Raw genomic sequence first — 21,816 nt, 5'->3', positions numbered from 1 at the left:
ATGGGGATTTCAGATATGAGTTGCAACAGCAACCAGGGGAACCAAGCATTGTCACTTATGCTGGATCCTAGTCCTTCTCAGCTCTATCTGTGACTGACAATATCTGTACTTCGATCTCATCTCTATTATTTTTGCATCCAAGACTTGCTCTGTTGTGTAGCTCCTCTACTATAACTTTTATCATGTTATCTTGCAGAGTGCCTGGCCCAGGACCACTTTATTTTTATTTTCTGTTATCTCCCTGGCAGAACCACTCATTTGTTTTCTTGTCTGTATGTGCTATTCTCAGCCTACACCTTATTATATTAATTTTCACTTGGTTGTTTTTTTTTTATTTTTCCTTTTTCTCTTTCTTAAGATTCTCTATACTTCTAATCCATAAGTCATTGCAGGAAGGACACACTGAAAACCTCTCTCTCCAGGCAGAATGGTAAATTGCTTTTCATTATATGAGTCTGATTTCTTGAAGTCTTCAATTTTACCTTGGTCCACTTTTATTGAAAAAAACACAACAACATTCAAAGCCAAGCAGACAAATCAAAATACATTTTGAGAATGATGTTGAAAGTAAATATTTTATTTTGCATATATTTAAGTGAAATTTATTGCAAGAGCGCAAAACTGTAATTTTTAAAGGCAGAGTAGATGTGTTTACTGCTAAAAACACCCTGATGATTTACTAGCATGGCAAAGAAAAATGCAGGAGAATTTCAGAAGTAGTGTCTTGCATGGCAGCAGTGAGGATTGTGTCTTGCCTGGTGTTCACAGTTTTGCTTGCAGCAGTCTGGAAGTAGCTGTTTGTGGGATGCTTCATGCTCTTTTTTATAACTTGATTTGGTGAAGAGCCAAATGAAGAGCCCTGATGTCAGTGTACAGGAATCTGACTTTCTGGAGTTATTTGTGGAGCAAAATTGTTCCTGCACAGATGCATTTCTTTTTTTAATTCCATTGGTCATGCACTAATGAATTTCTTTCAAAAGACCAACTCAGTAAGGACAAAGTTGAATTTTAATTTTATAGATGAAAAGTGATGCATTTCTTAGCCATTGAAAATCAGCATCTCTTCCTTATTCGTGAGAGTATGGAATAATGAAGACAATAATGAAATTGTTGTCAGACATGGAAGAGGTAGGAAAGCACATTTTAGTATCTTCCCTAATGTATTTCTGCAAAGAAGTATGCTCACAAATACATGTAAAGGTCAAGGAAAGCCTCCAGCAGCTGTGGAAGTTAATTTTGTTACATTCTATTTTTAATTTTTTTTATTTTAAATTTTTCAAATTTTACTGCAATTCCTGAGCATTTGCCCTATCTGTAAGAAGTATGGAAGCTTTAGGCAGAAAACAATTTCATATCTTGGCACATTTCATACGCCTATTGTACATTGTCTCCTGTCCTCATGCTTGTACCAATCTGTTAGGATGGCATAGTTTCAAGTTGGTCAGACTTACCCTAGGAAATTAAAGAATCTGCCAAAATTAGTATGAAGGAAGTGAAACTATCCCCTCCTCAGAACATCTCAGACCTGCAGTATCAGTCTACTCCAGTACACTGATAGGCTTGTAGGAGGCTTGTAGGGTTAACTTCTGCTCTGTGATTCTTCTGCAGAACAAGAGGAGCCCCTTATATACTCCCTTACAACTTTTCAGATTACACATGCACTCATCTGGCCTCTCAAGGAGAACCTCAGTTTGAGCTAAAATCATCCAAATTTGGCATAGAGCAAGTTTGATTCAAGGAAAGATGTCTCAAATGTAGAGTTCAGGTGAAAAGCTGGGTTTTGTCTGCCTTTTCTCTGATCTTGAAAATCTAACCAGATGAGATCTGAGTGACTGTATTCAGGATCAGACTTTCCACATAAAATTGTTCTTGCTTACTATAGGTTCACCTGTCTTGAAAAGCCTAATGCTTGACACTTAAAATAATAGCTTTGCTAGGCAGGAGGTGCTATTTTTCCACTTCTGGATTTTAAAGACAGACTGAATGCATACAATAAAAGACTACACAGATGTGTATCTGTGACACAATGTATCTAGGAAACACTGCAATTATGAAAATATAACAAGTAGTTGTTTAAATTTTTAGAACCCTAAGTGCAGGTAATATAATTATTTTTTTATATTGCCTGAAAGGGAAGCTTTTATAAGTTGTTTGTTCCAAACCAAACTGAAATTCTCAAAGCATCTGGAAAGTTTCATATGGTATTTGGGATGTCAGTAATGATAACTGGAGCTCAACTTGCCAGAGTCTTCCTTTAAAACAGGAAAAAGAAAACAAATGCATAGATGTATTTTCCTGATTTATGTGAGAGCATTACACATAAAGAGAGATTGAACAAATTACATACACATCAAATGTGCAAATCTCTGTATACACTACATGGGAAAAGAGCTAACTAGACTTTTCTTGCTTTGTTTACACTTGTACAAATAAGAGATAGCTCTGATGAAATCTATGGATTTATTCCAGATCTATCTGGTATTAGGAAGAACAAAATATGTCCTAATTTGCTTATCTCTTCAGGTAAGATGATCTACCTGCAGTTCAAGTAATTTGATTTGCAATCTTTCTGGGTTTTTTCAGAAAAAAATGTTACGGTTCTTCTGTAAAAGAGAAGGATTTTCCAATACTCAGGAACTTGAAACAGTCAGGTTATGCATCTACAAGAATACTTTGCTGAAGTGAAAACCCTGAACCTGTGTATTTCAGAGCAAATGACACATCCCCTGCTGACCAGAGCAGACACTGCTGCTCCCCTGATTAAATGGGTTCCAAATTTTGATGCTTGTATCTGCATCTTGCATGTGGGAATTAATTCTCAATCTGACTGTATTAGAGCTGACAGCCCTCTAGGCCCCTCCAGCTGTCACCAAAACAAATTCTTCACCAGCCTTCCTGCCTGTCCAGAATGCCTTAAGCAATAAGGCACATATTTTTCTTGTTTGTGCCCATCTATGGTGACACAGATGACAAAATGGCTGAAATAAAGCTGAAGCATTCCCTGGCAAGGAGAACTCGCTGCCTTCTTCTTCTTATGCAGGTTAATTCAGTTTTCATATTTGACTCTGATGCTGTGGATGTGAAGCCTGCTGGCTTCAAAAATAGGTGCTGCTGGTTGCAGTCAGGGTTGCTGACTGGTGTTTCATAAACATTCACATCCTGGAGAGAACTGTGGGGTGATTTTATGAGCTTTGAAGTAGAAGTGGAACTAACTAGCACACCACAGTGTGTCAGTTCACAGAGAGGGCAAATAGACATCTGGGACACAAAAAACAGCTGCTGAGATGAGGCATCCCTTTGAAATGCTAGTAAACTTTGCAGTAGTCACTTCTTGAACTAGGAAATCAGTGAATTGTAGTAATTTAATTTCTGATCATTGTGAAATTTCTTTGATGGCCTGAATTGCTAAAGATTTTTTAGAGAGGCTCTTGAGATAAAAAAGCCATTTAAACAGACTTACTTAAGTCCTCAATCTATTTTAGACTCTCCTTTTTCTCTTGTAGATCCCTTAATCTTTTCAATACTTTTCTTCAGGCAGCAGGCCAGAAAGTAAGAGTCCACAACAAAGCTCTTAGTGATTCCATCATTCTTAATTCTTTAAAAAGAAGGATGGGATATTTGACTCCTTTTTTTCACTAAATGGCAAAGACAGTTCACTTTGTTTTCCCATCCTTCTTACATCTAGACAATCAGTACTGCTGTCAAGAAGATTTGGCAGGAAGGTCAGTGGCAGAGGTACAACCATCAATTTGCTGCTGCACATCCCAGATGTGTGCTGCACATCCCAAATGTTGCCAGGCAGAGGGTAATGTGAACCCTTCAGCAGTTTTAGGCCTGAGAGATGAGTGGAGATTAGAGACGTCACTTCTCTCGTGCTTTGTAGTAAGACTAGCACTAACAGGATCTTCATGCTGGAGTGCAGCAAGGGTATCCAGTCACCTCCCCTCAGGGTCAGAAGAATGGGATGCACAATGGTAGGATATGTTGGTACTGGGATTTTTTCTCTTCTCACATCTTAGTGCTGCTAATTGCCTCATTTCTACATGGGCCAGCAGAAGGACATGGATTTAGGCCACACTAAGGGCAGGAATTTCGATCTGGTGATGAAAGAACTTCAGCACAGGTGGAGAAGGACATGTTGACAAGCACCTCCTGGGCACACATCTGGCTGTATTCCTAGTGAAGTTTCAGTATGAGAGGGTGGCAGTGAACAGCTTCTCAGGAGCTGGGAGAAAGAGTCTGTTTCTGGAAAAATGAACAAGCAACGTCCTGGTGACTGACAGGTTTGTTGCTGCTGGGCCATCTCTTCTGTGTGACATAGCTTCTGCCTTGGCCTTTCTTCACTGCCTGGGCCTGGCAACCTGCTGGGATACAAAAACACACTGTGTGCTGTCCTCTGCTGTCAGACAAGGGAAAGGATGGCTGAGCTGCTGGCTTGTTCCTGTGCCTAGACCTACACAGGTTTTGATGGGAGTGGTGGACAGAGCATCATCTGAAGTGCACACCTTCTCCATCCTGGAATAAGCTCTGGGGACCCCAAGCAAAAACTTTCCTTGCCCAGCCTTGGCATTTTCCACAGCAATCTAACTTCTAATAACAAAACACGATTATTGTGTAAAAATAAGATTAAAAAATATTCATTACTCATATTTGAAAATTAATATATTATCATACTGAAATATTATTCATACAGTTTTTTATCATTATCTTTTAATACGTGGTTAGCATATTTTGAAATAGATATTTTGGAAGAATGTAAAATTTATTAGTATTCACTTTCAAAAATATAAAAAATATATCTTTCTTAGTCAGTGGTGTTAACAATATTAAACCCAATCATCTATTTAGGGGAAAATCTGGAAATTTAATAAAAGTTATAATTGTACCAATATTTACCCTATAAAATACTAGGATCGATATCTAAGTCACGGTACAGGTCACAAGTAGACAAAACATAGTGATTAAAGTGAGATAAATACATCCTGTTGTCTTTAGTCTGTATGATAAAGTTGAATGTGGACTCAAAGCTGACAAGCATTTCCTGATTGAACAGCTGGTATGGCAACAACTATTAAATTATGTGAAATACATACTTGCAATTAGACAGGTTTCCTCAAATAATCTCACTTGTTCAATATTTTTACATGTTCAGTGGGTCTTCAAGCAATGTGTGAGCTGCAGCCTGTTAAATTCCAAATATTATCTCAGGAGATCCATCCTTGCAGAAGTGAAATGGTTTGAAGATGTGACAGCTGTAGGAGCTGATTGTTTTGGTAGTGATTAGATTTGAGCAATCTGGTCTAGTGGAAGGCAACCCTGCCCAAGGAAGGGGTGTTGGAACTTGATGATCTTATGGTCCCTTCCAGACCAGGACATTCTATGATTCTATAATTCTACCCAAGTTAAAATGCCAGAGGATGGCAGTAAATGGATGGGAAACCAGGTGGGTAAAAAAATTGTTGAACTCAGAGAGTTTGTGGGTTTAGAGGCAGATTGTAAATGCAGCACTGCAGGGGTCTCTTTTGAGACCTGTCCAATTTGTCAAAGGTGCAAGGTAATGCATTCTTACCAGGTTGGCAGACATATGGCAAGTAGTTGGTATGTCCAAGCAGGGCTGCCATGCAGAAAAATTGGAGGGATGGGCCAAAAGCACTGTGCAGAAGAGATGTACATCAGCATCCTGGGCTTTTTTTTTTTTTTATTTTTCTTCACTAAGAAACCTTTGGTTGATGCCTTTTACAATTACAAATTATTCAAAATCAGATTACATATCTTGAGAAAAAAAATCTCTAAGCACTAGATTTAGAAAATTACCCCTCTCCAAAAGGTTATCTGCTTATGTATTTGCTTGCTAATACAATGCCATAGAGCTGGTCAAGAGAGGAGGAAAATGTTCTGAACACAAAATTTCAAAATAACCTGAGAACCCAGGGTTTTGTAGCCAAGTACTTACCAGATAATAATCCATACAAAATGTGCTATTGATTTCCATACTTATTGTAAACTCTGTGGTGTCTTCAGATCTTCAGAGGTTTCCAAAGTTCTCCAGTGCTTTGGGATTTTAGGTGTACTGAAAATGGAAGAAATGGTTGTCTAACAGAGGTTTCAACCTCCTATTTAGATGCAAAACCTGGATCCTGTCTTGGGAACTCATTCCAAACAAGATGAATAATCATGTTTTTTTCCTAACTTTTGGAGAATTTTTGCATTAAGTTCTTAAGAAGTTCTGATGCATACTTGGAAGGCTGTCATCCTCTAAGAGGGCTCTTTATTAAAATAGGGGACCTCCTGCTATGCAAATATTAATTACTGCAAAAAGAATGATCTTTCTTTCCCTTACCCAAATTAATAAATTTCTTTACTGCCATCACAGTTTTAGAGGAACATAGGATACTAAGTGACTATTGGAAAGTAAATAAAAATAATTACTTAAAATCTTCTTTTAATTTAATACATGTCTTTGTGATGAGCTTTAAAAAAAAAAATTCAGGTCAAAGTTAGTATCTTTTCACTTTGAATATATTTACATGTTGTAATACCTTTTAATTGCCTGGATAATTGTCCCTGTTGTAGTTTAACACCAGCCAGCTGCCAAGCACTGCACAGCTGCTCTCTCACTCCTCCACCAGTAGGATCCAGGAGAGATCATTGGTTGAGATAAAGACAATTTAAGAGGGAAAGCAAAAGCCATGCACATGAGGGAAGTAAAATCAGGAATGAATTCACTGCTTCCCAAGGGCAGGCAGGTGTTCAGCCATCTCCAGGAGAGCAGGGCTGCATCACAAGTAACAGTGACTTGGGAAAACAAACGTCCTCGCTCCAACCTTCCTCCTTCTCCCACCCACTGTATACACTGTGCATGATGCCACAGGGTCTGGAATATCCCTTAGGTCAGTTTAGGTCACCTGTCTGGGCTGTGTCCCCTCCCAACCCCCCATGCAGCCCCAACTTTCTCGCCAGCCTGGCAGTATGAAAAGCAGAAAAGGCCTTGGCTCTGTCTCTGCTCAGCAATAACAAAAAACATCTCTATAATTAATCAACCCAGTGTTCAGCACAAATCTAAAACACAGCCTCATGCCAGTCACTGTGAGGAAAGTTAACTACTCCAGCCAAAACCAGCACAGCCCCCAAAAGATAGCCATCATGCTATAACATGGTGCTGAGAAAGATGATTTGGAAATTTTTTTTTTTTTTGAAATTACGTATGATGAAATTATGTGCAGTTATTTCAGACCAAGAATTAAGCATGTTTTAAAAGTTTATAATATTCTCTTATTTTCTTAGTTGAGAGATAATGAATTTTTAAAAATATATTTTCCATATAAACCTGAAAGTCACCATTTGTGGCACAGATTAGGTTTGGACTGAAATACAAAACACTATTCCCTCCTTTCTCATGCAATAGTAATTAGAGGTATTTTTATGGTGTAAGAGATTTTCCTTTCTACTTCTGTGTAATCTCCCTTGAGAACTGGTTGGTTTTAAACTAATTGGTTAAGGGAGCCACTGAGAAATCATCCTTATGTTTTTCTGTCAATTATAGTGTGTAATTTTTTCTCAGATGTCATGGCCTGAGTCTACCCACTAACTGCTAGGGGCTTTATCTGCTCTGAGGTGGGGATTGTGTTTCCTTCTTTGCATAATTATTTACTGGTCAGAAGACAGTATGAAGAAGCTGGAAAGCTTCTCCAGCCTACTCATCTGAGAAAGGTTTGAACCACCACCTTCTGAGTTTCAGGAAGGCATCACAGGACCCCTGTTAAACACACTTGTCATCTCAAGTCTGGCCTCTGTGTAAGCAGAAATAAGAGCATCAGGGGGCTAGAGCCCAAAGAAAGGTAGCTTGACTGTTGCCCAATTGTTAGGAGATTCTAATGGAGTGAAAAATCAAGATTGCAGCACCAGGCAAGTATTCATATTCCAGCACACCATTTGGGGCTGATATCTAGCATCAGCTCCAAGCATAACACTGTAATTTTCCTGGCTCCATAACTCTGTCATGCCTGCTTGACCCATATTTAATCTTCCAGAATGTGCTTTTTTACAGTCTACTGATACTTGGCAGTTTAAGTTGTCCTGGGCTGTGGTCCTTTCCCTCTCAGGAGGATGAGAATCTGGATAATCCACATACAGGATTTAGAGGTGTAAAAATAAAATTATAGAGAAATTGAATCCTCTATTTGAACTGACACAAATGTTCAGAAGAGGGGCAGGCAAGGTAGATTCTGATTAAATAGTGGCACTGTGTGATAGTGAGGGTAGCTCTGACATTTATAGGAAGTTGGGAGATCTGACATGGTACCCATAATCCCAAACCTCCCTGAATTAATAGCTGGAAGCAGGATATCCTGGAGCATCTGAGAAAATCTTCCCCTGTAGTGGGATTCCCATGTTAAAACTAGTATCATTTTAGATGTGGGGTGAAGTTTTCGTGTCAGTGTGCAGTCCCCATGTAAATGTTTCACAAAATATGGGCCATCTCACATTAACTGCATCCTTCTTCTAGTAAAGGGAAAGCTGGATTGGCTTTTAGACTCCATTGACTGTATTGACCTGTTCTTCAGTGATTATAATGGGAGTTTAGACTTTAGCTCACAAGTTGATGTCTAAATCCTACTAAATCTGGTGCTTAATTTAGAAGAATTTTATTGCCCTCATGAGGCTTTTAAATTCTTTGTGCAATCAATCTGTACTTAGAGAACTGGCTGAGTCTAGCTGGGGTTCAGAGGTGCTTCCCTTTTTCTGTAGGTTGCAAAAATGACCTGGATAGCTACAATAGGCAGAGTGAGATTGCCCTGCAGAGTTCTGTGTTTGAAATTTTGTCAGGACAATGTTTTGGTTAGAATTCTAAATTAGATAGAAAGGATTTTGCCTATCTGTCTTTACAAACCACAGATAATTCCTGCTTGATTTAGGAACCTAATTACTAAAAAGAGCTCTGAAAATCTTTTCCTAATACATATTCCTTGAAAAGAACATGGAATAAATGGTTAGGTCCAAGGAGACACCAAATAAGAAATTGAACATCTACATACATACATACTAATCAATTCCAGTTTTGTTTTGTTTTTTTTTTTTTTCTTTTTTTAATACTATGAGGTCCTTCAGGAATCATCTTTTGCAATTTCCTAAATCAATAATTTAGGGACATGATTCAATAAATCATTCAACTGGTAAAAGGAATAGTTTTTGCTGTTCTTAAAACTGGATTCTGAGAACCAGATTTTTAAAGTATTTCAATTCTTAAGGATTTGATCCACAAAAGAACTGGGATTTTTTGATGGTCGTAAGATTTAGATGCCTGTTTCCTATGCTTGCCTCCATATGTTGAACAAGGCACATTATCTGCTTATACAAGGTATACAAAGTAAACATCTCCAGCTGAGCTTCCCAACAGCTGCACAAGATAATCAACAAGAAAACAAACATTGAGACTAGAGCCATCTAGTCTCACCTCTATTGAGGACCTTAAGTCACAGGGATGAGCAGACATGAGCAGCAGATCCCAAGCCCTTAGTCTTAGATGCCCATTCTATGTTTTCAAAAAGAGAGTCAGGAAGTGATGGGCATCCCCCTCAACACACAGCTAGAGGAAGGAGGTTCACCAAAATGGAAATAAAAATTGAGAATTCAGCACACTTCCAGGCTGTGGGAAACAGCTACTACTCCATCTGAAAGGATTCACATAGCCCTTGCTCCCTTTTGGACTGTCACCTAGTCAGTGGAGAGATCTCTCTGTCAGTTTTGGTGCAACTGTGTAACTTAGGAAAGAAAGTCAGTCTTCACATCACCAGGGAGAAGGAGCAGCAGAAAAAAAAAAAATAAATCAGTGTACTCATGAAGAGAATTAAGAGAAGCTGCTGGTGCTCATTTCTTGCTCAAAGAGATGGTGATATCTTTTCTATTAAATGGTTAGATAACAAAAATGAATGTTTATATATTTCTAAGGTTTTGTGTTTCCCACTGAATAAAAAGGAATTTTAGAAGCTTCCTCATAGAGTTTTTCCTTTTTCTACATGAAACAAACAGAATAATGAGTTATGGATTTACTGAACTCATTTAAGAACTTTAGCAGACTTGTATTTCTACATGGGAACTAACTGAGCATGGGTTTGTAATCCTGAAAAAAGAGGCATGTGTGGGGCCAATAGCAGTAACTTATATAGTTGAGGGAGGAAGTTGAATTGGTTCATTATTAACTGTTCCTCATAAGAAGTAATGAGGTATAAAATTACACCAGAGAAGAACAAGAGGATAAGTCCTGTAGTATAGTTAATTGGAGTAACTCAGTGCCACAGGATGGTCCAATGCAGTTTAAGAGGGAATTTTGTCAAAACCAGATAAGTGGCTCTTACTTTATCTTACAATTGTAATTAATGGACAAAACACTTCAGTGGGAGTGCTAGTGTTGGTATTCATGCCTATCTTATCAGTAATTGAATTTCTCTTAGTGAGACCACTTATGCTTTCCTTACAAAAAAGATGTTTCTAAAAATATAAATAGAAAAGACTACAGCATTGCACTGTTTGAGACCCAGCTAGAAATGAATCACAGCTCCCCAAGCACATATTCAACTGGGTATCTCTCTGGATTCCTCCTTCAGCACATGAGAAGAGGTTTGATTGCACAGGTGAGCTCTATGACACTTTTTTGAGAGAGGGAAATAAAGTTTGCTCCTACAAAATGCTTCTGGTGCCTTATCCAGAGATGCAGCACAGCCTTGAGCTAACACCTGAGGAACTGAGAGTCTGCTATCAGTGCATGTCTCCATCTGCTGATTGCCAACAGATTTCTAGATCCCCTCCTATAGCCCAATGGAAAGCATACCTGATGCTGTGATGGATGCTTCCAAGCGGGAAGCAGGCCTTTTGTTAAACCTGGTCTGCCAACTACGGGAAACAGAGACAAGCCAAAGCATCAGAGAGCATTTCTCCTGATGCATCTTGGGGCTTGGATGCTTTTTGCTTCATTGTTTAGTTTTGTTTGTTTTTAAAAGAAATTATCCCAGTTTAATCCTGTGTAAAACAATATTAGATGAGTGTCAGGACAACACTTCCAAGAGCACTGATACATTGCTTGAGAAGAACTCAGACTCAGTAGTTAATTAAATGGAAAAGATCTCTAGCTTTTTGTCTTTTGTCCTAAATCTACATTACACACAGTCATTAGCATTACGTATATGCCAACATTAAACCACTGGTACTCCAAAGGTGCATCAGAATGGCAGCACTCTCACCCCTTGTAGCGTTACTTATACTCTCCTCCCTTCTTATCTCCAAGAGATATTCTAGAGCTGAAGAGAGTTCTAGAGTTTCTAGAGTTTAATAGTGACTAATTCATAGTTTATCTCCAAGTTTCTGGGTTAAATAATATCACTTTGGCAAAGGCCCGTGTTGCAAATAATTTTGGTATGATCACAAAACCCCTTTACACAGCCTTGAAATCTTGGACATCTTGAACTCTTGTCTGAGTGATCTTTGGCTGCTCAGCTAGATTTCCTGTATGCACGGCTTCCCTACACTGAAAAATCCAGGCCATATTTTGTTTAGCATTAACTTGCCAGAAAAAAAGTCTTTCCCTGAATACGCATCAAGAAGGAGACAAAGGAACAGAATAGGGTTTTATACAACTGTTAATGTGTATTTAAACTGTTGAGAAAACGAAGCCTTCAATAAAAAAGATTTTTGCCTCTTGTATATACATCTAGGGAATATATATTTTGAGTTGCTTCTGGGTAAACTCTGGGCTGAGCTCAGCTGCCTCAGTCTCCTCCAGTGCTAGTGACAGGAACATTGGCTGAGCCCTCAAGCACCTGAACCACCTTCAAACACCTGAACCTTTCTGTAGCTGCAGCTGGACCCCAGCCAGGCCATGCTGAGTGGCACTAACTGGTAAGCAGATGCAGGGCCCCCTGTCATGTCTGTGTCTAGTATGATTTAGGGAGTCCTGACTTAATTCTTGTTTGCATATAACAAAATGCCAAACATCTGCTCAGTGCTTTATCAACATTAAAGCCAGTGCATAAAAGTTTGTACTCTCCTGCTGGGCTCAGTCTGACATGCATCACTTCAGAGACATTGAGCAGAAACTGCAAGTATGAGTGGCATCTTGCTTATGGAAAACAAACTCTGTTAAGAGGAAGCAGTCAGATCAGTAGACAAATATACTGGGTTTCAGCATACTTTTAATTTCTAAATATGAAATATATAAGAAAATAAAAATGCCTAGCATTTTCTGCTCAGAGGAGCACAAACTCTAAATAAAGAGGCACTGAATGTTGCACATCTGAAAGCACATCTGTGACTGCTGTGTGATACACAAACACCCAGGCTAATGCTAAACCTGAATCCACTGGGTTATTAATAACAGTGCAACTGGGTCAGCAGCCTATTGAGTGTAAACTGATTTACCATGTTTCCTGGGTAAGTTTGCAGCCTACCCTAAGCGTTCTACAGTTGTAACTAGACCACCATTGAACATGAGTGAGGTCATATAAAGCTTATACAAATAATTTCTGCATTACAGTTATTGAAATACCAAGGTGTTCAAGATTTGTATTATGTTTAGATCAGTCAAGGAGGATGCTAAGGCTTATATCTGGATTCAGGGGTCTAAGCTTCCTCATTTGGGCTCAAAAATTATAAATTTTGTAACACATACCCTGAGACTTCTTACCATGTGGAATGAAATCCTTCAGAAATGTGCAGTTTCTGTTGTATGTAGTGAGAGGTTTTTGGTGCACTATCTGATCTGAAAAGTTAGGAGGCTGCATAGCCAGCCTTACCATCTGCCTCCTTCTGCATCAGCCTCTTGAAAAACAGCCAGTTCTGTTTGACTGATGTATCACAGTGTAGAATGATAGAATCACAGAAACATTAAGGTTGGAAAAGACCTCCAAGATCATCAAGTCCAACCTTGACTGAACACTACCTTGTCAACTAAACCACAGCACTAAGTGACAAATCTAGTTGCTCCTTGAACACCTCCAGAGATGGAGACTCCACTACATCCATGGGCAGGTCAGTCCAATACCTAACCACCCTTTTTGTGAAGAAATTCTTCTTGATGTCCAACCTAAACCTCCCGTGATGCAAGGGCGTCAAGTCCACTTCTGCATCCTGCCACTGGTTGCCTGGGAGAAGAGACTGATCCCCACCTGGCTACAGCCTCCTGTCAGGGAGCTGTAGAGAGGGATAAAATCTCCCTTGAGCCTCATTTTCTCCAGGCTAAACAACCCCAGCTCCCTCAGATGCCCCATCACAGGACTTACTCTGTAGACCCTTCACCAGCCTTGTTGCCCCTCTCTGGACATGATCCAGCATCTCAACATCCTTCCTGAATTGAGGGGCAGAGAACTGGACACAGCACTCAAGGTACAGCCTCACCAGTGCTGGGAAGAATCACAGCCCTGGTCCTGCTGGCCACACCATTGCTGATTTGGGCCAGGATGCCATTGGCCTTCTTGGCCACCTGGGCACAGCTGGCTCATGTTCAGTTGCTGTCAACCAGCACCCCCAGGTCCTTTTTCCTGGGTTGCTTTTTGGCCACTTTGCCCCCAGCCTGAAGGATTGCAGGGCATTGTTGTGACCCAAGTGCAGGACTTGGCACTTGGCTTTGTTGAACCTCACAGCATTGGCCTCTGCCCATGGATCCAGCCTGTCCACATCCCTCTGCAGAGCCTTCCTGCCCTCCAGCAAAGCAACACTCCTGCCCAATTTAAGTAAGTTGTTGGCAAACTTATGCAGGGTGATAGTAGTACATAATCTAACCTCCAGGCACCTAAGCCAGTTACTGGACCTGGTACCAGGCTGATGGCTAGTTATTTCTTACTTGTTTAAAGATATAGTCCCTGAGGCATGAGATTACAGAAGTTTTCACTCAGCATGAGGTGCTCACTCAAAGCAGGCAAAGACAGGCTCCTTTTTGTGACTTAAATACCTTATGGCCTGGAGAAATGATTGCCAAACTGAAACACTTTCTGAAGATTGGTCCCAAGGTTGATCCTAAGTACTTTTCTCTTAACAGATGGATGCTGATCTTCCTCTTCCAATTCTCTGGGTTAAGTTCTCACTGACAAGCCTCTATTCTTATCTTTTTTCTTCCTAAGCAGATTGGTGGTCATGTTTTCTTCCTCTCTAAGATCCCTCCAGCTAGTAGGCTGCAGGATATTCACTTTTATACAGCAGGAACCAAAATAGTTTTTGAAACTTTTTCCTAGAACTATGACATCAGAAGATTTGAGATATCCTTCCAACTATGTCCCCCACAGCTATGCTGTAGATGAGATTTTTGAAGATGTGGTTTTGATTCTATGCATGGAATAGGAGATTCCTATTCCTAAAAGTTTAACTGTATTTTCAATACAAAGAACAATCATATTCTACTTGTGATTCATGATGAAACTGACTCAGTTTTCTTGGGTTTGGTTAATTGTTTTGGTGGTATTTTATAAAACTAAAATGCTTAGGAACTTTTTTATCTTGAGATTATTTTGTGTTATGCAGCAAGAACACCATGCACAAGATATAATGATTTCAAGTCAGTGTTTTCTTTGGGTGCTGTGCATTGAAACTTAACTTATTTTCCATTATCTGTCTTTCTAAAAATAGACAAAAATCCTTATAGGACAGAAAAATTGTAATAGTATTCTGACAAGTCCAATTTATATTGTACATTGTCGGGAAAAAAAAACCTAAGAAAATGCAGAATGGCTAGAAGCCTACTAATATGAACTTTTTGCAGAAGCTACATACAACATGCTATTAAAACTGCAAATACATATTCAATACTTGTGTTTTATAGAAAATTGTATAAATATTCAAATTTAGGAGAAACAATATAGAATAAAATGCACTAGGAAACTGATATGTAGACAAAGGTTTATTTACACCATACAACATTTTAAATATTTTATACACAGCTGCAGCAGAGAAAGCTATTCTGAGCTTTCCAGAGAAAACTGCAATAATAAAGATGTGAAATATATTATTCATATAAAAGTGAGATTATTACTTTATTGCATTTAAAGCAATGAAGAATGTAGCTCAACAGACATTCATTTAATGACAAAAACTTTGCTTTTATATTATAAAGTAAAAAGTGTAGTAATGGCCAAACAGACTGTTATAAACTTTAAAAACTGCATAAATATATACATTGTGCTTCATGGTGAAGTTTTTTGAAAACTAAACCAAATGAAGCTGTTACAACATGAATCGTTGCTTGAGGTTTATCTATAAAGATTACCTTACAAATCCATTCCACGGGTACTTACAACACACGATGGTAAGAATTGTACACCTGGTTCTCCACTAGCTGCACTAGTGGGAATATACTGTACGAAAAAAACCACTGACATTTGGCACAGGAAGAGCCTGACAAAAGTAGTTGCAATGTTCAGACAGGAGTGTCAGGATCGTCAGGATTCCCAAAGTCTTTTTATTGTCAGTGCTATTAATTATTTTTACTTTGTTTCTGTTTTGTTCAGTTCGTTTCTGTTAAACTTCTGTTTGAAAGTCACCTTCTTGCACATCTAAAGGCAAGTTCAGACACTTCTCCCATTCTGCTGGTCTGAGTTCTAAAGCATCTTTTGCCTCTGTGTCTAATACATTTATTGTTGTATAGTGTTGGTAGTCACCTGTGGTTTTGAAACTGTCCCATGGAGCCTTGCTGGGTCCTGAGTTCTCCTGAAGACCAAAGAAAGAAGAATTAAAATCAAGGATGAAATAATGCAGTTTCCATTTATAAGGCTGTTTGCTGACGTGCTCTCATGAGACACAGAAGCTGGAAAGGGGAATGGGTTTGCAGGGAGCCAGGCTGGCGGGTGCTCGGCACTGCTGCGATGCTTTCTCTGTGAACAATCAACATTTTGGCAGGCTCCTCACCTGAGCTGCCAGCTAAGCCCTTTCTTTCACAAGAACCAATGTGTGAGGAATGGGCTGAGAGATCCAGTACCAACAGACATCTTTCTAATAGTGGGAGAAAAGAGGGAGAAGAAAAAGGAAAGTAACAGAGAAGAGTTTGTTGCTTGAAATATGGAGTGGTTTGAAACAGAGACTGCCAGCTGGATTTTAAATTGTGGCAGGTGCATGGAAGATGACAGAAACCTTGATAATGCTGTGAGAGCCACCTTGCCTAGGTTGATGAGCTCACCTATATTAGGATTAACAGACTGAAAGGTGGTTATTTTCTACTGAATGATTTTTATTTTTTTAATGCTATGTTTTATAAGGTAAAAGACTTTATGGACCAATTTAATTAGAGATTTCTGCTGTAACATGACAGGTGGGTTTTAGTTGCTAAAATCCAGTATTTTTGCACCGTCTAAGATGCCTTTGGACTTTCTTCTTGATCTCCAACTATCTTTCACGAGAGGTGCAGATCTCCTTTGAGCCCTGTATCACTGCTGCCTGTATTGTGCTGTAAACCAAGACCTCTGCCTAAAATAGCCTGAGATGCCTATATTTAGGTACCTGGATCATTCTCTGACTGTCTCACAAACAGATCATTCCTCTAGGCAGCTTTTAGTAGCAGACCTTACAAAAGCACAGCACCAATGTGAAACACAATAAACACAACTCTTCTACTGAGATTCCCTTTGAGATTTTGAATTAATTCAAGCTTTATGTGAATAGCAAATCTCAAGTAGGGAGACAAATGAAAATGTTACATGTCAGCTGATCTCAAAAGGGAGAATGAGAACTTGATACAAAATAGCACATATCACAGAGAAAGGTTCATCAAAGAATCAGGGCTAAATTTATGCTGGATTAAGATGATGTAAAAGATGTAAATCCATTGGCCTCACATCTGCTTAATACCTCTTCTTCATGTCTGAAAGCAGCTCTTCTGAAAAAATTATAGAATACAATGATTCTAGCTCAGTTCCATTTTATATACAAGTTTCACATTATAAAATTATATAAAATTATTACTAATCAAAATATTACTGATAAAAATATGTCAGACTAAATTAGCTGTTTTGATTAGGTAGAATCAACTATTTCCTTGCTCTCATTATCAGGTGTAGTCAGAGTGTAGTGCATGTGTGCATGAGTGTGCGTGTGTATAAATTTGAATTATGATGATAGCAGCTTCAACTCAGGATTATTTAATTATTGTTTTTCCCGTTGTAAATATTTATAAATCTATTTTGGAAAAAACATGGCATTACAGAGATCTTGTGTGTTTTCTGGATGATTGCACATACAGGTAAATCCATCTGGACTTGTTTGTAGAACCAAATTTATTATCTCCTTGCCTAGCTAGAGGGAAAGCCTTATTGGTCAAATTATATCATGAGCTGCTTTCTCAGTATAAAGGCCCTTAGACACAGAAGGCACATGCAGATTTGAAGTGCATTCCCTACAGTTCAATTACTTGTCATCTATAATGATGTTAGTGAGTTACTTATGGTCTAACTGTAGAATCCAATGAGTCTTGTCATAGGTTGGATTACTGAAAATAGCTTTGGTTCTCATTTCTGAGGTACCTAAAGGTGAGGTATTCTTGGGAAATGTACTGGAGTCAAAAGGCTTTTGTTTCACTGTTGTTTTGGATCCACCATATTTTAAATATAATAGAAGGACACTTACCATACTGCCTGATTTTGGTACATCCCGAAATCTGTCCAGAGTCTGAAATTTCTGATTTAACTCTTGAAACAATTCCATATGCCTCTTTCTTGTATGCATGACCTTCTGCAAAATGGAATATACTTGCTTATATATATAATTGAATCTGGTTGTTTTGTTTTGTATTGCTTTTTGTTTTCTTGTGGTTTTTTTTGTTTGTTTTTTTTTTTTCTTTTTAAGAGAAGCATTACTTTTTCCAGCATAATAAAGTAAATTGAATTTGGCAGGGCCATCTTTTCCCTACATATTTGACCAATGGAAGTAAATTTCCCTGGCCATTCTCTCTGCTGTGTTTAATGATCCTCCTGTGTACAAAAGATTGTTTTAACCCTATGTCTATTGAGTTGCTGAAATTAGGGGCCACTAATGTTAGCTTGGAAGTATTTTGAAAGTAATGGCCATTTCTCAGAAGAATATTTCTCTTGCATATGAAGAATATTTTCTAGAACTGTTTTCAGCATGGATGTTTAAATTTTAATTTCTATAGGAAAGCAACTGCACTTTTAATGGTCCCTGTTGGAATAATTTTTATGAGAATGCTGAACTCAGAATCTTGGCTCAAAATGGGAAACTCCAAATGTTATGTCTTTTTAATTAGACATCTTCTTGTCATTCAGATCATCATAAAGCACAGTTGAACTCATTCATATTAACAATAGTAGGAACATTTTTTCAATTTTATTTATTTTATTTCATGGACAAAGAAATTGGAAACTGCCCTCCCTCTAGCCCATGCTGAAGGCACTCTCATACAGAAACTAATTATATGGCATTCCTGTGAAAGAGGGGTGACACCAAAGGGCCCCCACAATTATCACACCTTGGTGCACAGGCCTCAGCCATGTATCTGCCTGGGCAGCTACTTGGAGAGTGAAGCCTGTTTTCAAGCCTAGATTGCAAGCTATGCTCATCAGAGCTGTTTTCAAAGGAATTAATGCTCAGTTATGGATTCAGAAAAGCCTCTGGAGCCAAGCTGAAGGCTGCTTACTGTTTGACCAGTCTCATGGTTCTGTGGTCTGGATGGTTTGGGGATGGAAGGGTCTGAGGATGCTTCACCTCAGTCCAACAGTGGATGGGCTTGGCTTTGCTTTTCTTAAGCTTTGTAACTGCTTGAACTTGAATTACTTGAACTTGAACTGCTACCAGGGCAGCAACCAGGAATGCTGACAGACAAGGTGCAAGACACAGGCCTTTGTGCAAGTCCTAATTTTGTGTGAAGCCTGATTTTCCCTGGAGTTGTGAGCAAAATCCTTAAAGCTTATCTATGTGGTGCTTGAGTGTGACCATTTCCATCAAGCCTAGGTTAGTACCTTTTAAAATGGAGTGACTATAGATGACTCTCAACATTCCTTTATCAATGCCAACTTTATCTTTCACCTGCATTATGTCTTTAGAGATTTCTTGAAATGTGGCTGCTCTTTTTGCCAGGCATTTGTATTGCTATGCAGTAGAATAATACAGGTAATACCTGTATTAACCTTAATACAGCCATACAGTGGCTTGAGAAGTTGCTCACTTCTGAGGAAAGGAGTTTGGCAATATGTCTCACTAAGAGACATGAGACATCAGAAATTAAAGACCTATTAAGTTGAGTTGTGGGGTGAATAAGGGAAAACCTTTTGCAGTATTTGGTAATAAACTCCTTGCAAAAGGTAATTTAGTTAGAAATAGCTATCTAAATTTATGAGAGGAGTTTTACTTAAGTGACTTCCTAGGGATTCTTTTCAGATATTGCTGCTATGGTAGATGGGAGTATATAGCAATTTTCATATGCATAAAATTATAAAAAGAAGTTCTATCTCAAATATTATTATTGGTTTAAAAAAGGAGGCTGGTCATGGGAATAAAACAATTTTGGTGGGTTAAACCACTAGCTCTAAAAAGCAGGAAATAATGTAACACTGTGAAACAAGTATCTCCATTTGGAAACTTTTTAGTAGAAAGCTGGGAATATAGAGAATGCTACTTTCTGATATCTTTTCCTTAATTCATGTACCCAAGATGTCATTAAATAGCAAACATGAATAATGCAAATGTCTTACTCAGTTCATTACATTATTCCTGAGGAGAAGCAGGTGGGAGGAGAAATAAAATACTTGCACCGGGAAGTCTGCCAGAAAAAAAATCTTTACATTTTATACTTAATAGCAGCATGACTGTTATGAACATGTACCCATGGATCTTTTGGTTACTTTGTGTTTTCCTGGCTTCCACTCCATACTTCCTACCTACTGACACCCACTCCCTCCCTGTTGCTTATAGAGAACAATCTGAACTGAAGGTACAGCAACTTAAATTTCCAACTTTAACTCTCAATTTCTAGACTTCTTTTAAATTTTTGGTTATCTCCTTTCTAGAAAATATGCTCTGTTGGGTAACTCATTCTATTTTATGAGAAAAAAAACCTACAAAGTATTTTAGCCTGTTATTCTGTTTTCTCTATTAAATGGGCAATGTGGACTACACCCCTTTATTAATCTTAGAAATACTAAGTTTTAACAATACAAAGCTGGAGATCTTAACCACTAATACTAGGATGATTGTAGCAGCATCAGGATGTGAAAAGGATGGAAACTGAACTTGTGCTGCCCTTTTTTCTTCAGGTACAGCTGCACAGTTGCCCATTGATGTTGCATCCCTGCCAGAAACACCAGTCAGCCACCAGGCTGCAGACACACATCTTCTTGTGGTGTCTCCTGAAGGTTCCATAACTCTTGTGCCCCACACCCTAAAGGGGGTCAAGCTGAATCAACACCCCTTCCACATTTCTACTCCCACTCTTAAATCAGATAGACTGTGTATTTTGAAGAGAAGGATTCAGAATGCGGATGGCTGTCAGCAAGATGGGGAAAGCTTAAAATGTAACTCTGTACCCAGCTCCCTTTTTTATTTATGATAGGGCTTTATCTGAACTCTAACTCAAGACAAATACAAATATTTAATGATATGCCACCTGCAGTACTGTATTAAACTTTGGGGTTCCCAACATAAGGTCCATGTTGGAGTGAGTGTAGTGGAGGGTGACAAAGATGATCAGAGGGCTGCAGGACCTCTCCTGTGAATTCAGACTGAGAGAACTGAGGGTGTTCATCTCTAACAGAAATGAGAATGCTTCAGGGAGATCTTACAGCAGCCTTGCAGTACCTAAGGGAGGCCTGCAAGGAAGCTGGAGAAGGACTTTTTACAAGAATATATAGTGACAGGAAAAGTGGTGATGGCTTTAAGCTGAAAGAGGGTAGGTTTGAATTAGATATAGAAAAAAGACTTTTGTGAAGAAGGTGATGAGACACTGGAACAGGTAGACAGAGAAGCTGTGGATACCCCATTACTGGAAGTGTTAAAGGCCTGGTTGGATGAGGCTCAGCCTGGTCTAGTGGAAGGTCTTCCTGCCAGTGGCTTGGGCTTAGCTCTAGATGACTTTTAAGGCCCCTTTCAACCTAAGCTATTCAGTGATTCTGTGATTTGTGGTCAGTCTCATAAATAACAACATAGTCATCATCATCATCGCCGTTACCAAGTAATTTAATTTGCCTTGGAGATTTTCTTCATTGTTGCAGTTAAAAATGTTCTCTCTCAAATCTTGAACAAAGCAGCTAAGTCGAAAGAACAGATGGGGAAATGCCTTCCCAGCCCTCTAATTGAAACATGCTGTTGTTTCAAGATGTTATAGGTATGATCAGTTGCCAAACTTGGGAACAAGAAATAATTTTTACCTGCAGGCATAATTCTTTTACCTTTGCTTTAAAGTTATGTCTTCAAGTTAGTAAGAGAATGATTTTAAACTTTTGTGAGTTGTAGTAGTATTATAATAAGTAGCTATGGCAGATGAAATTCTGACAGAATGCAGCTCCAGCAACCAGTGATCACTTTAGCATTATCAATAGACATGTTGGTGCAAGTCTACTGATCTGTGGAAAGGAAAGAAGACAGTCTAGTATTCGCACTTGTTCTGTGTATCCTTGCTCTCCCTCAGATCTGGAGATGCCTTGAATCCTGGGGATCAAGGTAATGAGGCATTTTCTGAATTATTTGGCATAAATACTGTTAACAGAGTAGATCCAATGAATGGCTGATAGAAATGAGAGAGTGGGGTAGCTGGGGAAATCCAAAAGTCAGACTCTCTCAAAGAACATAAAATTTTGAACATTTTGAATCCTAAAATGCATGCCAATAGTACTGTTT

At 38.8% G+C, this 21,816-nt stretch overlaps 1 protein-coding gene across 20 annotated transcripts in view; it reads right to left on the bottom strand.

The window, feature by feature from the left end:
• Window positions 1-547: 547 nt before the first annotated feature.
• The window catches only part of ADGRB3 (adhesion G protein-coupled receptor B3), a 461,440-nt gene continuing 440,171 nt past the window's right edge, over window positions 548-21,816 (bottom strand). For 12 of the 20 annotated variants that reach the window (XM_021530139.4, XM_021530143.4, XM_021530140.4 and 9 more), the window contains 2 exons: window positions 17,596-17,700; window positions 14,869-15,687 (listed from right to left, as the gene is read on the bottom strand). In XM_021530139.4, the coding sequence (XP_021385814.1) occupies window positions 15,499-15,687; window positions 17,596-17,700 (294 nt within the window). In that variant the 3' untranslated portion in view covers window positions 14,869-15,498. Of the gene's footprint in view, window positions 6,071-14,868; window positions 15,688-17,595; window positions 17,701-21,816 lie in introns of those variants that run through there. The other 8 variants (XM_077782362.2, XM_021530145.4, XM_021530146.4 and 5 more) reach the window with 6 other exon arrangements.

The sequence above is a fragment of the Lonchura striata genome, chromosome 3 (assembly GCF_050655825.1).
Source record: "Lonchura striata isolate lonStrDom1 chromosome 3, ASM5065582v1, whole genome shotgun sequence".
Lineage (NCBI taxonomy): Eukaryota > Metazoa > Chordata > Aves > Passeriformes > Estrildidae > Lonchura > Lonchura striata.
Note: the sequence above shows the minus strand (reverse complement) of the source record. Positions and strands in the feature narration are given on the sequence as shown.